Genomic DNA, 15,412 nt, shown 5'->3' with positions numbered 1-15,412 from the left:
AAGGAGGGAGAAGTGAAAAAGATTAGGGACATAAACCCAGGAAGCTTCTGGAGTCAAGCAAAAGGAACATTAGATACGGTTTAGCTCTTTCATTTTGTAAGTGTTTAAACAGACCCACACTCAGAAGAAATCCCCAGATGTTGTCTTTTCTTTTTTTCCTTCAAGGGAGAAAGAACCCTTCTAAGTTTTGATAAGTAAAACTCACAGACTGAGCATTGGCCCATGGCAGTAAGGGAGTTCACAGCAATTTTGTACCCAATGATTTATTACAATTGGTGCTGTCTGTTAAGCACTATGTACTGTTTATCAATAAAAGCATAATACAGGAAGTGTATTTTCTACAATGCACTGTTATAAAGTAAGAAAAAGGCGCAAGTTGTTTGCTTCTTACAGATGCAGTCTTCTTCTGCAGGTCAGTCAGTCTGGAATGACATTAATTCAGCCTACAGGGAGGAGCTAAGGGTTTGATCCCACCAACTCATATCTGGGTAGAGTCACCAGCCCCTTGCAAGGCATTCAGCAGTTATCCTTGCAGGACAGGCATAGAGTAGTAGCATGTAAAAAGACCCAATTTTTCTTTGTATTTATGTAATAGGAGCATCAATCATAGTACTAAGATCAGTTTTACTTTAGCAGTTACTTCTGGTTACTGTGGTTACTGATCTCAGGCATTTTATCTATTTTTGAAGCTGCTTATCCGTTCTAAACTTGTACATTTTGAAAATAAGAGTTACTGTTTAGAAATTTTTAGAAAAACCTTAAAGGAAACTAACGATACAGGGCAACTTAAAAAAAAAAAGACTAATGCAGTGAAAGAGATACACAAAGCAGTATAATTCATGATAAAAACATCCAAAACCACAATAAAAGTCATTCTTCTGCTAGATGCAATTAGGAAAAAAAGATATCTTTGTGATAAATTCTAACAACAAGGTGTGTTGTTGTCTTGGAAGCAGATGGAAATTTAAAAAAGCCCTAGCCAGATAAATAAAGCTGGACCATTAACCATCATGTAGCTTTAGCTAACTGCACAACCAATCCAGTATTGCTTCATGTATTTCAAGTTTATTATCAGAAGAGACCACTGGCTTACCTCATCCAATCTTCTCAATAAAGACCACTGAACTTAGTCCAATTTGTCTAAAACATGCCTTTTATAAAAGCATCTAGTCTTCACTGGAAGACGTCAGGGGATGGACAATCCATTAACTCCCTTGGTTTTTTTTTTTTTTCAACTGTTTATCTTCCTAAGTATTAACAAGTTGTGCCAAATTTAAGTTGTTTTTTTTTTTTTGACTGAGCATCCAGCCACTTCACTGGAACGTTTTCTTATTCCCACTTAAAAAAAAAGGTAATGTACACTGTTACCTTAAAGAGCAATAGGATATAAACCTTTATTGTTCCACCTTTGTCGGAGTTCATTTTCTATGGATTTGCATTTTTCGTAACTGTAGTTTACATTAGAAACTTCAGCTCCTGAGAGGCTTAATGTGGAGTAGCAAACGGCCTTCAAAACTAATTCAATCCCATCTCTTCAAGTAATATACCACTTGGGCATAAGTAACCTCTAGGATTAAAATCAGTTAGGTCTTCCACCTCCTCCTTTTCCTGGGTTCTTTGTCCTCATTTCATGCCAAGCTTTCACCAGTGGTTCTCTGTTCTTCCATATAAGCTCATGGCCGTACGTCACATACCACCTGAGAAAGAAAACACCAGTTAAAGCTAGCTACAGCTCTTCCCTTCCTCTGAGGAAAAGACCGATCACTGCAAGCCAGAATGCTTAAAATACAAGACAGGATAAACCGAGATAGAAATAATGTTTTTAGAAAGTTTTTGAAAGTGCCCTGTAAGCCACTTGTTCTCTTTTCTCCTAATAAGTAACCTCTTTACATTCTTGCTTGTGCGAGTCCTGAGAATGAATGGTTTTCATCTTTTTAATTTCATGCTTTTATGATTTCTACTTAAAGATGCAGACTACTTCCATTTAACAGACCGTTAAAACAGCAGTATTGCCTGTGCTAATCCTTACTGACAATAATTCAAAAGTATTTTTCTTATATGTAAATACAGCTGAAATTACCCCATAATGAAGAGCCATTCCACCCACAGTGAATTTTCTCCTGTAAACAACTGAATGAACAATTAGCCTAACAAGTTTTTCAGGCTTAATTTTATTTATACAAAACTACACAAATGTCACCAACGTCATTAAGCAGTGGAGGTTACAGTGTAAAGGAAAGGAGAAAAAGGTGGGAGGGGAAGCAACCACATGAAAATAATTAAAAGGTTCTCCCACATGCTAACACACCTAAGTCTTGAACAAAAGCACTTTGGTATGAGCCAGTCAGTGCTAGATAAACTGGCCATTACATTAAGCCACACGGTGGCTTTCTGAAGTGGATAATTGCCAATGAGGCAATAAATAAAAACCACTTTGTTCATTCAGCCTATGACCTAAATGGAGACCTTGTTTAAGGATGAAATGACCAAAATGATTACTGAAGAGAAAGTGTACTTATGTAGGTGAGGAAGGATACCTGTTAGCTAAAGGCAACTTTTAGTAAAACTGCTATCCTATTTCAATAATACGTGAATCTGTACTATAATCAACAAGCTGATATATCAAGATGGAAAGTAGGCACAAATCTGCAAGGCCACATGGCAAGAGACAGTAAAGGAGGCTGTGGGGAGTAGAACTTACCAACACCAAGGCCAAGAAATGGCAAACAAAGGCAAAACAGTTCAGAGAGCAAAATAAGTGTTCTCCGACTCCTTTAGACTATACCTTTCAGATAGCCACACTGAAGAAACCAAAACTGCTGTTCATCACTGCACTGCACTGTCTAATGCTATGAAAAGATGGAAGTGTTCTTCCAACTTCCACAGCATCCTAGATGCCTTGATAAGGTAGTTACAGGATAAACTCATTGGGAAAGTTTCTGTAAAAAGCTTTAAATTTATTCTTTAGTTGGCAGAGTTGTGTCAAGTAGGCTTTAACCTATGTTGAAAAATGTTCTTAGCAGTAAGTGTTCCCATTAGACGATTGTTAGTGAAATTAAGGGAGAAGGGAGAAACTCATTAGGTAACATAGTTCAAACACAGAACAATGCAGAACTGTTTCCTACAAAATGGTTTCTACTGGTTCTCCCCAATTAGGAAAGGCTCTGAAAGCTCCACACAAGGACAAAAGCAGCAACACTGTAAAATAGCAGTAGAAGCTGTTCAAAGTAATTTGGCCTAAGCCGATACTTACTCAATAGCTCTCTCTAAATTGGTAATTAGAGATAACAGTGGGTCATAGGAGCTTTGTGTTAGCCGTGTAACTCAAAAGATGTTTTAATTTGCCCACTCTGTTTTGTGAGAATCCTTTCTCCCTTGCAACTCTCTCCAGTGTGCTGGGGAGAGCAGGGCAGAGGCAGTCAGCCAGCCCAGGTTGTAGTGACAGGATAATCGGATATCCAGTCTGTTATTCTAAGCTAGTTCAGATCAATTCCTTGCAGTTCTAAGCACTGGTTAACCAGCACTGCCACACAATTTAATGGCATCAAAAAGATAACAGTGAATTGTCTTCAGTGCTACTTAAGATAACCTAATTCTCTCCCCCCCACCCCCAGCCAAAAAAATCTTCAGTGATAAGAAAAGAGGAAAAAAATACAGGCTGAATTTGCATAGGAGGAATTTAAATATTCCCTGCTGTATCAGTTATACAAAGCAAAGTAGATAAAAACTTACATTCCAAATAGAGCTCCTCCAAGATGTGCAGCATGGTCAAAAAGTCTCCAGCCCAGAGCAAGCCCCGCAGTGTCGAATGCAATTATGGCTTTTAAAGCCTGGAAAGGAAAAGTCACAGAATGGACAGAATCAGCCACAGTATCTAATGGCCAAGAGTAAGAAAGCTTCATAGAGTAGCACAGAGCAAATGTGTGGATCAAAAAACATCCCATTTTTTAAACTTCTTTGAAACAGACTTGGTTTTTAGTTGTACCGTGCTGTCAAAATACATACACAAGCAACTGCAGAATAAAGCAGGGTTACAAATGTGGCTTTTTCAAACATGCAACCCTTCAAAAATTTATTTCTAAGAACTACTACTCAGATCAGAGGGGAAAAAGGAAGTTACTTGAAAGAGAATACATATTTAAAAAAAGACACCATAAAACATGGAATTCTAGATTTCTCATTCACTGACTCTAACATAACTTAGATTTATGTGGATCTGTCCTTCCAAATACAACCCTCTAGTAGATGGAACATGTGGGGCAGCATCCTTACTTGCCCATTCAATAACTATTGCTCATCACTCTTTGTGAAATGACATACTTATTGGAAGCTAGAAGACCAGGATGACAGTGAGCTACTCTATGGTAAGAAGCAGTATGAGCAATGGTGTACCACCCTCCCTTAGGAGGACACAAACCACCATAACTGTAGTCATGCAAAACTTTACTAAATGCCTCATTTCAAGACACCAATAGATTTCCTGTTAGAATGCTGGCTTTTTTTTTTTCCAAAAGCCCATTAAAGTATACATAAGGTAGGCTACAGCAGTACATAAAGTTTAAAAATATATTTAAATGGTAAAAGTTCTCAGTAAAGGCTACATCAAAAATTGAGGTTTATCTTGCAATAATCAATGCTCTTGTTTCAGTGTTGTAATTAGTTCTTCCTCGTGGCAATACTATCTGTGGCTCTGCCAGTACTTTCAGTAGTACACCCTGACCATTTATTTCAGGAAAGATGCAGTTAGAGTGGCATGCAAAAAAACCCAGGTCCACTCAAGGAACAGAATGCAAGAAAAACATGAAGACTACATTTAAGAACATTTGTTGACATCGGTAAGCTTCAGTTACAAAACAATTAAACCTAGTGATCTTGAAATTACAAAGCTTAATTGCTTTAAGTAGCATAATAAAACAACTTTAAATAGTGACCAAAGACGATTAACTCATTGAAGCAAGTGAAAGTATACATGAGAAGTTATTTTTAAAAATGGGGTAGTGGATGTGGTTAAAAGCATTTAATGAAGCAAGGAGGAGTGCTGGAGGTACACAAAGAAAACCCTCAGCAAGTTATTCCTAATCCTAACTGTTCTTAGAAGTGTCATAGGAGGTCTTCAAATGAAGAGAAAGGTATTCCTCTGTGGCTGGAATGTTATTTCCCTTGACAAATGAAACTTTTCCATGCTCCTGACCAGTTTTCAACAAAAAGAGAATCTAGGTATCAGAGGGCCTGTAACAGGTGTTGTTTATGCAAAATACCACACATCAGAAAGACGTTAGGTTAAAATGATGTGTGCACACATTTCCTCTGTCAGGCAAACCCCTCCCTCCCTCCTTCTTTCCTCTCTGAGTATCAGATCTGAAATAGACCCACAGAGGATGGAATTTAGAATAATCCTAAACTGACTATACATTTGGATAAATGACCATGCTAGACTGCATGTATTGTATTGTATTCTTTTTAAAGATAAATTTGATAGGTTAGAAACACAGATGAAGACACATGTTCAGATACTGCTGAGGCATAAGGAAAGTGTTTTAAGCATAGGATTTCTTCAAAGTTCAAAGGCACTTACGCTTCCTGCTGTAAATGTAAACATTGGAAGAAAGATGATGGCTAGCTTTGCTTCTGGCATCTTTGTACATACAGCTGCAAGGACAGTCATTATAGCTCCCGACTGTAAATATATTAAAATACATGAAAGTAAGCTGAGATGTTACATAAGGGAAACTTTATTTGTCTGCATGTGAACCTATTTTCCTTTTGGCTTTCATTTTCAAAAGCAGCCCTCTGATAAGCCTCAAAGTACAAAGCAGCATGGCAAAGTGTGAACAAAAATAAAACAAGAGGCCATTATTTAATTTCAATAGCTGAAGCTATAAATACTGAAAAAATGCCTCAGGTGCTCTGTGATCTCTAATAATCAAGAAATTTTAAAAGATTAAGATAATTAATGTGCTTTTTCCAGTAAACCTTAGAAATCTACATATACGCTGATCAAATGGACATCTTGAATGAAGGGAATAAGTCTGAAGCTTGCATCAAAACAAGGAAGGAACAGAGAGAGGGGCAGGAAATCCTCTGTCAAGGATGTGCATAAATGCCTGGTCTGTACTAAACTGGCCACAGGCTTTCACATCCATGTAAAGTCTCAGTGAAAAAGCTGTGAATACAGTAAATTAATACAACAAGTGGCAATTTCAGTAAGATTTGATCAGTAAGACTAATGGAAAATAACCTACTCCATAGTTTATTCACAGGATAAAGGGAAAACACATAGCACTGCCAGAAGTTCAAACTTACGAACTGGCCAGCAAGTTTCTCATTCCATTTGAAAAACAAGAGCCAGATTTTTGGCTTCTAATAAAGTTATTTGTTAAAACAAGTTAAGAAGCTTGTAAAACTTGGGAAATGACTAGGTTCACTTAAAACTTACAGCAAGATAAATGCTTTAAAACATTCTACAACTCTAAATACTTGAACAGACAATGAAAACACCATCTCAGCTTGCCTCTTATCTTGCAAACTATGAGACTTCTGGCAGAAGTACTGCAGAAAGGAAGAATGAAAAAGACCACAGTATTCCTTACGGCTTCCACTAGTATCACATGCTGATTTAGATTGTCTTGATTACGTGATTTCTTTCCAAAAGCATTCTATTTTCCATTAGAGAAGACTGTGATGCACAATTATGCAATAATATTTAATGAAATAAGTTACAGAACTGAACCATCTGCTCAGTGTCAAGAGGTCCTGCTGCAGGGTACTTCCTTACAACCCATTAGCATTAAGCAGCATTAGTTTTGGCTGCTGGTGCAAGAAAATTAGAATATTTGAGGAACAGCCCAGTTTTTGCACAGGAATCACTGGCTGGTTACTTGGCAGTAACCCTCCCTAGTCTCTACTATCCAGAATATCCTTAACATTTCTGAGCAGGCTGAAGAACACAGCAGGCTTTGAAAATGGCTTTTCAAATGCAGTGAGGTATCTTGTATTTTGAGATACTCACAGCTCCAAGGGATGGTTCAAATCTTCCAGTGGCCATTTTAGCAACATAACTGACAAAAGTGGAGATAACCCCTAGAAAGGAAAAGTTACTATTAGAAACCAAGCAATATAGACAAGAATCAGAAAGCACAACAATGTTATCTGTACACTTTCCTAAAGAAGCTAGCACAGTATTTTTTTTTTCTTTTTAACTTTGAAAACAGTCATCTTTTTTCAGGAATCTCCTATAATTCTGTATTAAAAGCTATTCTATTTTGGCAACTAAGCATGCTTTTAAACCAGATACGTGTACTTTCAGGCTATTTTAAAGCCCAGTATCCTAAAGCAATCAAATTTCTGTATGACAGCAAATAAGCACTGCAGTTAGCAATGCGTGGGATTGAACAATTGCCATCTGTCACCATAAATACATTTATTAATCCTGCACACATTTTACTTGCATAAATGCATACTTTTATAATGTTGTAAACATACATATTTAACATTACCAGCAGAAAGATACACTGCTATGAACTGCTCACATCCCAGAAGAGAGACTATGCTGGTGGAAAAACTCCATAAAACATACATATTTGCTGCCATGTGGAAAAGAGAGAAGTGACTAAATGTAGAGAGCAGCATGGGAGAACACAGGACTCCTACAAGAGAGAAAAACAGTAAATGAAAAACAAAGTCAGTGTTTTGATCCGTGTTAGCTTACATGTCATACAGACTAGGAATTTATCGAGAGATATTATAGGCTAATGTAATAAAAACTGAAATGTAACAAGTTTCTAATTCTGTGCAATACCTGTTGAAAAGTAGAACGCGTACCCCAGAGATAGGCAAGCTGCACAAACAGCTGCTTTAAAAAGTCTTAATTCCCTACAGGGAATGCTTTACAGGGGTGTTTTACACAGAATTCTATCTTAAAATACTTCAATGCTTTTAAAAGTGCAAAAGAGATTTATATATGTATATTGTGAAAGACTTCTAATATATTATATAAACATCTATATAAAATTATTTTTTGCTATGGAGATGGACTCAAGGGAAGGTTAGTGTTCTCAAAAAGCTACTAGGCATCCTCACTGAAATAGCAGCCTGGGAAATGTAAAAAAGCTAATTAGCAGGTTTAAAGGTCAGCACTGCTTTAAAAGGGAATTGTTTGGGAGCTGTAAATCATACTGATGCTCAGATTTGGGGTTTTAGCTTTGGGGTTGGGGGGGGCGGGGAATCGGTTTAGTTTCCACTTCAGCAGAAATCTTAGAATAGCAGAAGCTGCTCTCCTAAGGCACATTTGTCTCATCCTTTTAATCCTTCTCTCTTCTGTGGAAATGAAAGCTAACCGTTCTGCCTTTAAATACTAGTAACTTGCTTTCTTAAGTTAGCCTCTTCTAAACATTTCACACACAATGAAAGCTGAGGTTTGTTTCCTGTGATCCAAAGGCCAGCTCTGCAACAAGGGCTCTATGCGTAACAGACTAATGCTTGTCTAAGGACGAAAGCACGCACGCAAGTGACCAATGACTGTTCAAATCTGCATCCACAGAGTATTAAGAGAAAAAATGAAAAATCACATTTGAAACTTTTTTTTTTAATAGCATTACATAGTAGGATTTCTTTTCCTCTTCCCCAAAGTCTAGGGTGATTAGCATTCTGCCCAGGAAAGCAGGAGAGGTTAGTATCACTAACAGAAGTGCCTCCCCACCTTTAGAAAGGCAGAAGCTGCATCCTACTGAATGCAGTAAAGACCACACAGCAGGCAACAGTGTTGACAATTCTTTTTATTCAAAAAAATCAGATTATTTGTAATATTCTTCCCTCAAAGTTCTTCCTGCCTAGACAAACTGAAGTGTTTCAGACTGACTGAGAACTTACTTGCTGCTCCATGACTAACAAGCGAAGCAGCCATCCCAAATTTTGACAGTATAATCAGATGTTCTATTATATCCCAGTGCAGATAAGTCATTAATGTTCACTTACTGGAGGAAGGATCTGAGGTGAAATATGTAAACATAATCCGTCGCATAGCAGGCAACCTCCATAAACAGAATACAAAGGCATTTGCAGCTATAATACCTAGTAAGAGGAAAAAACAGTACAAAAACAAAATATCAGTGCTACATGCAGTAATGTATATGGTAAAGTAGCATGCAAAAGTATGCTTACAAGAATCATGCTTTTTCTTCACTATTCCATTAAAAGCAGCATCTCTAAACTTTTCACTTTGTGGAGTTTAGAAAAAGTAAAGAGGAATACAGGAAGCTATATGTATATGATGAAAATCTTTTTTGAAATACCACACTTAACCATAACTTTTAACATAATTGTATTGAATACAACAGTCCAGGAAATCTGTACTGAAGCCATTTAGGCTATGGTTTCAAACTTCCACTGTAGAGCCCATGAAAGAAGAGCCAACTTAGGAGGTCCCATTTTTTGCCTCCCCAGCTGCTTCTTCCCAGTTATTACCACTCCATCTGCTGCACGATTGTATTCCAGAGAAGATCTGTGAAGTAAGTTTAACTGTGCTTGGAAGGGCAGAAGATGAGGGAACTGCACAAACATGCAGTACACACCCTTTTCATCTTGTGGGGAGGTCTGATTTTTTTTATGAGGAACTTGTAAAGATTCTGGTTTGGGATCAAGCACACAAAGCTGATCTGTCATAGCTCACGGACTGTCACCATTGGGAGAGAGCAAATGCCCAGCTTTTTACTAAACAGCTGTTTATTCTGACCTTATTTTCATTTAAGTAGGAGTGTAAATAAGTAGAAACAGAATGAGGCAAAATAAATGTGATTCTTGTTTACGGTGTCTTTCCTATTTTTAAAGCATTTAGGTATTTAAAATGCTTTATAATAGCTAGAAACATTAAAGGGGGAAATAACTGTGCTTCCCTTAAAGAATGTTAGATGTCACATAATTATTCTCCACTTGAAATTTGCAACAAAATGTAAAAATTGTGGAAAAACTATGATGCCTAAGTCCTAGAACCAAAATTGTTATAGATCCCTTGACACTTTCATTAGAGAAAGTATTTTCCCTGTGTGCTCAACCAAGATATCAGAGTATTGTCAACAATATCAATACACTAAGCCCAACCTTGTTACAGCAATCGAGGGCAAGTATCTGAATGGCTCAAGCTTTACCAGCTAGAATTAATATTGCATACGAGATTAACTAGATGTTGAGGGAACCTGAAAGTTTTTTTTTTCCCCCTATGTTTCTGCAGACAAGCAAACAACATCAGGAAGTTACTTAAACTCCAACATTATTTCTTGTAACCTGCTAATAATATATATTCAAGAAATACTTAATGTAGATTATATAACACTGGGTATGGCTCAGCTCCTTTATTTGGATTTGAATCAAGTTCTCATCAACTTTTCTCCACATACCATATCTATCATGGGATTTCAAGTGCTGTTTGGTTAACCAGGCAAAACCACATCATAATAATAGAGAGGTAGATAAGAGGGCTAGTTCTTACTTGCAACGCTATGTAAAACAGAAAAAAAAATAACAGGAAATTTCATTTCCATGTATCACTGAAATAATGCAACAAGTATGCAATATTCCTCTCTGTGGTGAATAACAGCCACTTTACTTAGTAGATTATGTAACTCTAGTCAATCTATGCTGGATGAGAAAGTCATTCACTTGAGGGACACCTCATGTCTACACAGCCTTTTAAGACAGCACTTACAGAATTGGACACACACAAAAAGTATATAATTAGCTCATATTCCTTCTAAAAAGCAGTTGCTGTTTTTCACAGTTCCCAAGAAAGAAATGTTGCAGGGGGAGGATTCTAGATAATCCTTCATGATCCCCCACACAAACGAACAGCAATTTTTTTTTTAATGCTGACAAAAATGTTTTGTAAGAAGGAAATGTAGCAGAAATAGTGTATCTGCAGGTGTAAGTTTATACATGCATTGTGCCTAGTGACTTAAACATGGTATGAAAGCCATCTGTTGTAACATACTGTACCTGTTTGCCATATTTCTCTTCCTGTGAATGTCTAATACTTGTAAGCTAACACAAACCTGTCACAGTCCGCTGACCCTCAGTCAGGCTACTCCACCACCTGTTAACCTGAAACAGAAGTGGTATTCATCAGTGCCACTGCAGTGTGCTTGCCGTTTCTGAAATAGTCACATGAGGCTCTACCCTTTTAAGACTGGAAAGTGTTCCTTTCAAAACTGTTACGTAAAGTGGCTTCAAAGTTTTATTTCTTACTGATTTAGCTTTTCAGAGGAGTATTTCTTTCTCAAGAGTAGGTAGCTACCCTCCCTCTAATATATCCAAACATAGATGAAGAGTCTTAAAACAGAATGGAGTTGTACCATTCTACATAACTCCTTGAGTTGCGTCCGCCTGCACTAAACAAGGATTTAGCCCATAATTCTTATGTTGGCAGATTAGCCAAAGTAAGCATCAACCCTGCCTTGACTAAGCCTCATCCTAAAGCTATCTAACGTCACACCACCCACCTTTCAGAGATTCCACTTTTGTGCCAGGGTCACTTTTTGCAGAGGTGGCTCACAAGATGTGGAATTCATTCCCCCTTGTGTCTGCTCACCCAGCCCTCCTTCAAGTTTAAAACCCCTGAAAAAATTTATTTTGAGCGCAGTCAGCCCACAGATAAATTTTTTCCTCCCTTTCCCCCCCTCTTTAAACTTCTAGAAGCAGTTTAGATAAATATTTTATTGTTAACGCTATGACCTTCCAACCATATTGAGGAAGACAATGCTATATAAATTAGTTGCAGGTTCTGTGTGTGGGGGGAAATTACAGTGTACAAAAAAACCCACTCATTTTCTTAAATCAAGGTAACCAATTCATTGAATTTTTTTGTTTAATTGTCTGGCACAGGATCCAGATACCAGTTATTTCCTACTAAGTCCTCCAATAAACAAAGGTGACTTTTCTATAACACAACAAGCAGAATGCCCTCAGAAGCTACAGGGGGATCCTGAATTTTTATAAATAGAACTTACTAGGTGAAGACAAGGGCTGGGAATTTAAGCCTACTAGCAACAGTGTAGTTCTATTTTGTTTCTAGATAGCTAATCAGAATCCAGCAGACTTTCATGTTTTGAAGGAAAACAAAAGTATAAAACTGGAATTATTTCAAAATATCATTAAGGGGCAGTCCTGATCTCACCTGCAGTTCACAGACACCATGCAAGAGAGCATGCCCAATTCATACTAAAGAAGGAGATGGCTCGCCTGTGTCCTACCTAGGACACCGGGGTCCTCCAGCTGCATGCTCAGCCCTACTTCCCTTGACAAAACAGACCAGAACGAGGAATCAGGCCTAGTCTACCACAAGCCAGAGGAGTAACCTTGAAACGAACGTAAAACACACATCTTTGAGTATACTTAATCAAAAACTATAGTTTCTGTGATGCCAACTGAATTGGTAGCAAGTCTTGTAGTACTTACTGTCCAGGTTCCCAAGTGAAGCATTTGCATGTAAATGTCTGCTTTCGTTAAGAAAAAAGCCCCCTAAATCCTCAGATTGCTAAATGTTGAGAATATGAATGTAAAATGCTCAGCGGCCAGAAGATTAAACACGAAATTTTTTGTTTAAAAGTTCAGAATTTAATCTAAATATACCATCTGTGGGAGCTGATGTTTGCTGTTATGAACACTATGAAATAGCTTTTTTTTTTTTTAATACAGTGAAAAAACAAAGGTACTTATTTTAGACCAACTATTACTGGTCTCTCTCCCTTCATCTCTGGGTGCAGATGCTCTTTTTCTCCTTGTGCCTGTGGACAACCAAAGACAAGCTTTCTTTCCAATATAGTTTTTGCAGTAATATTGTAGGTTAGTTTCCTAGAAATAGTTGCATTAGCACCTGTATTTCACTTAGAGAAAATCTGTAACTTGTTGAGACTCTATTATTTCTCCAAATCCAAAATAAAGAGGACAAGCATCGCTGTATAAATGGTGCTAGAGGGATCGAGGTGTGTGATTGTACCAATCTAACCGCAGAGGTTTCTCTTTCCAGCGGCCGCACCGCGCCGCCGGGCCACTAAGAGGCTTCGCGTCCTCCCACGTACCTGCTTTCTGAAGTCCCCCCTTTTCTGAGGCCGTATCTTATCCATCCAGTCCGCCCGCGCCTCCTCGAAGTAGGTCTGGACCCGAGACTTCAGCGACTCGTACTGCCAGATGGCGGCGGAGCCGAAGGCGCAGCCTGTGAACTGGGCGGCACGGGGCACGTCAAACGCCGCCCGCCGCCCCCGCGCCGCGGCCGTTACCGTCCGCCAGGCCACCCCCGGCAGACCCCCCCCCCCCGCCCTTACCCCGACGGCGAAGACGAGCGGCTTCACGAGGCGCCGCGGCGAGGGGCGGTGGGCGCGGGCCGGCGGCTGCTGCGGCGGGGGGCAGAGGCTGCGCCGCGGCGGCGGGGGGCCGGGCTGCGCCTCGGCGGCGGCACCGGCACCGGGGGGCTCCTCGGCGCGGGGCCGCGCCCGGCGGAACCCGCGCGGCTGCTCCAGCAGCACAGCGACTCTGCGGGGAGAGAGCGTCCGTCAGCGCCGCCGCCCCCCAGCCTAGCCTGGCCCGGCCCGGCCCGGCCCGCCGCCGCCCCCCCGGCCCGGCCGTACCTGTGCGCCCGCGGTCCCCAGGCGCGGGCCCAGCACCGCCACGCCATGTTGGCGGCCTCCCCGCGCCCCGAGCGCTTCCGGGGCAGCCGCCCGCCATCTTGCGGGCGCGGCAGGCAGCGGGGCGAGGGAAGCCGCCGCGCCTCAGGCTTCCGGGGCGGGCGGCGCGCGGGGAGCCGGTCCCAGCGGCACCGAGCACCAGGCACGGGGCACAGGCACCGAGTTCCTCCGGGAACACACCCCAGAGGCCCCCCCCCTCCAGCGCCATGTTGAGGAGGTCGCTTCCGGTATTGCCGCGGCCGGGACCAGCCGCCATGTTGGGGCGGAGCGAGTGCCGTTCGGCTGCAGCCGCCATTTCCCGAGCGGCATTTCCGGCCGTTGCCTGCCATAGTGGGAGAGGCGCCCCTGCTGAGTGGGGTCTCGGTGGGCCGCCATGATGGGTGTGGCGGTTCCTCCTCCCGGGGCTGGTACCCTGCTGTTAGGGGATTTTTTTTTTGAGCTGTCTGGGTGGTTTTTACGTTTCCTTTATTCTTCTCCACAAGTTTTATTGTGCAGATGGGAGTGATCTCCCGAGGTCCCTGCCAGCCTAAGCTATTCTGTAATCCACTGTGTAAAGGGAAAATTAATAGCGAAGTGAACATGATTTGCATAAATTACTAGTAATTGCAGGTGGCTGTTAGCCTGATGGGAATATTAGTAAGTCACACCAGCTCTAGGAGTAGGGTCACAAAGCCAAATCATCTGGAAGTGGAGGGAGAAAGAATTAAGTTTGTTTCTCTTTTTTTAACAAGTTTTGAAAAACTCTGCCTTCTCAAGTGAAGGCTATGTGCTGAACTGACGAAACCTCCCAGCTTGTGCTGGGGAAGTAATTCTTCCTGGGCTTATGTATTGCGTTTTGGGTTAAATCTGTGTTTTATCTCTTTCTAATTGCACTGGTGGTCCTTGGGCAGCCTTAGGATTTGTTTGAATTAAGCATGGATTAGCAGAGTTGGGAGTGTTTGCAAATACATAAATATTTATAGAAATGAAAGCAGTGTTGTACTTGATATTCTACCTCTGTTTTTCCATATAACAAAATGAAAAAGATAAAAAGGTTTGTTTTAACTTTATAGTTTAGAGTTTTTTATCACTCATTTTTGCTTCCTGATATTTGAAAGCCTTCCAGAGTCCTCATCAGGAGTGATTTGCATGTTTGAGTGACTCCAGTATTTTTCTTTGTTAACCCTTCCTGTCTTGCGGGCAGACTGCATACGTTTGGTTGTAATGTTAGGACACATCCCTTTTCTTTTTGCACCCTGGGGCTTGTTTTTGTTACATCACAGCTCTCAGGTATGTATGGCCTGTGTGTACAATTGCAGGGAGATGATGCTGTGGACTGTTTTTTTTAAAATTGTTGTTATTATTTTATGGTCAAACTTGTTTGGACAGTCCCAAAGCCTATTTATTACTAGTTTGGCCATCAGATCCATTCTATAACAGGGCAAATACAAAGTGGCTAGTAAAAGCAAGTGCTGAAGAGGAGGGTGTATGTGGTACTAGCTGAAGGAAAAAACTGTTAGCTTTTGGAAACTTCTCCTTTGCAGGTGGTTTCTATTAGCTGCATTCTTACCCTGTCAAAGCAACACATTTCACTGGCGTTATTTTTATCGTTAAAATTACAAGAGGAGTAAGAAATCGGCACCCCCGTCTCGTGGGGACTGGCAAGTGATGGGAAGCGCAGAAGGATGAGGTCCTTCTCTGAACTGTCCCGTGAGTTTTGCTGCCAGGAGCAGGGCAGGGCAGGGCTCCCGGAGGCAGGGGAG

General features: G+C 40.5%; 1 protein-coding gene across 1 annotated transcript; it reads right to left on the bottom strand.

Annotated features, from left to right (window-relative positions):
• Nucleotides 1–810: 810 nt before the first annotated feature.
• Nucleotides 811–13,721, bottom strand: PARL (presenilin associated rhomboid like). The gene is made up of 10 exons (XM_064516963.1): nt 13,614–13,721; nt 13,311–13,518; nt 13,068–13,208; nt 11,043–11,091; nt 8,974–9,069; nt 7,497–7,646; nt 7,010–7,080; nt 5,576–5,677; nt 3,733–3,830; nt 811–1,697 (listed from the first exon to the last, which is right to left on the bottom strand). The coding sequence occupies exons 1-10, from the start codon at nt 13,658–13,660 to the stop codon at nt 1,580–1,582; spliced, it is 1,080 nt and encodes a 359-aa protein (XP_064373033.1). The 5' UTR covers nt 13,661–13,721; the 3' UTR covers nt 811–1,579.
• Between the last annotated feature and the right edge of the window lie 1,691 nt (nt 13,722–15,412).

Source organism: Dromaius novaehollandiae, chromosome 9 (genome assembly GCF_036370855.1).
Source record: "Dromaius novaehollandiae isolate bDroNov1 chromosome 9, bDroNov1.hap1, whole genome shotgun sequence".
NCBI lineage: Eukaryota > Metazoa > Chordata > Aves > Casuariiformes > Dromaiidae > Dromaius > Dromaius novaehollandiae.
Note: the sequence above shows the minus strand (reverse complement) of the source record. Positions and strands in the feature narration are given on the sequence as shown.

What these genes read in the sequence shown, in the direction of transcription:
- PARL (XM_064516963.1), bottom strand. Translation starts at nt 13,660, where the DNA reads ATGGCGTGGCGGTGCTGGGCCCGCGCCTGGGGACCGCGGGCGCACAG. An exon ending in GGGTCAGCGGACTGTGACAG is followed by an intron (nt 9,070 to 11,042) that starts GTTTGTGTTAGC and finishes TCCTCTTACTAG; the next exon opens with GTATTATAGCTGCAAATGCC. An exon ending in TTGAACCATCCCTTGGAGCT is followed by an intron (nt 5,678 to 7,009) that starts GTGAGTATCTCA and finishes ATATATTTACAG; the next exon opens with TCGGGAGCTATAATGACTGT.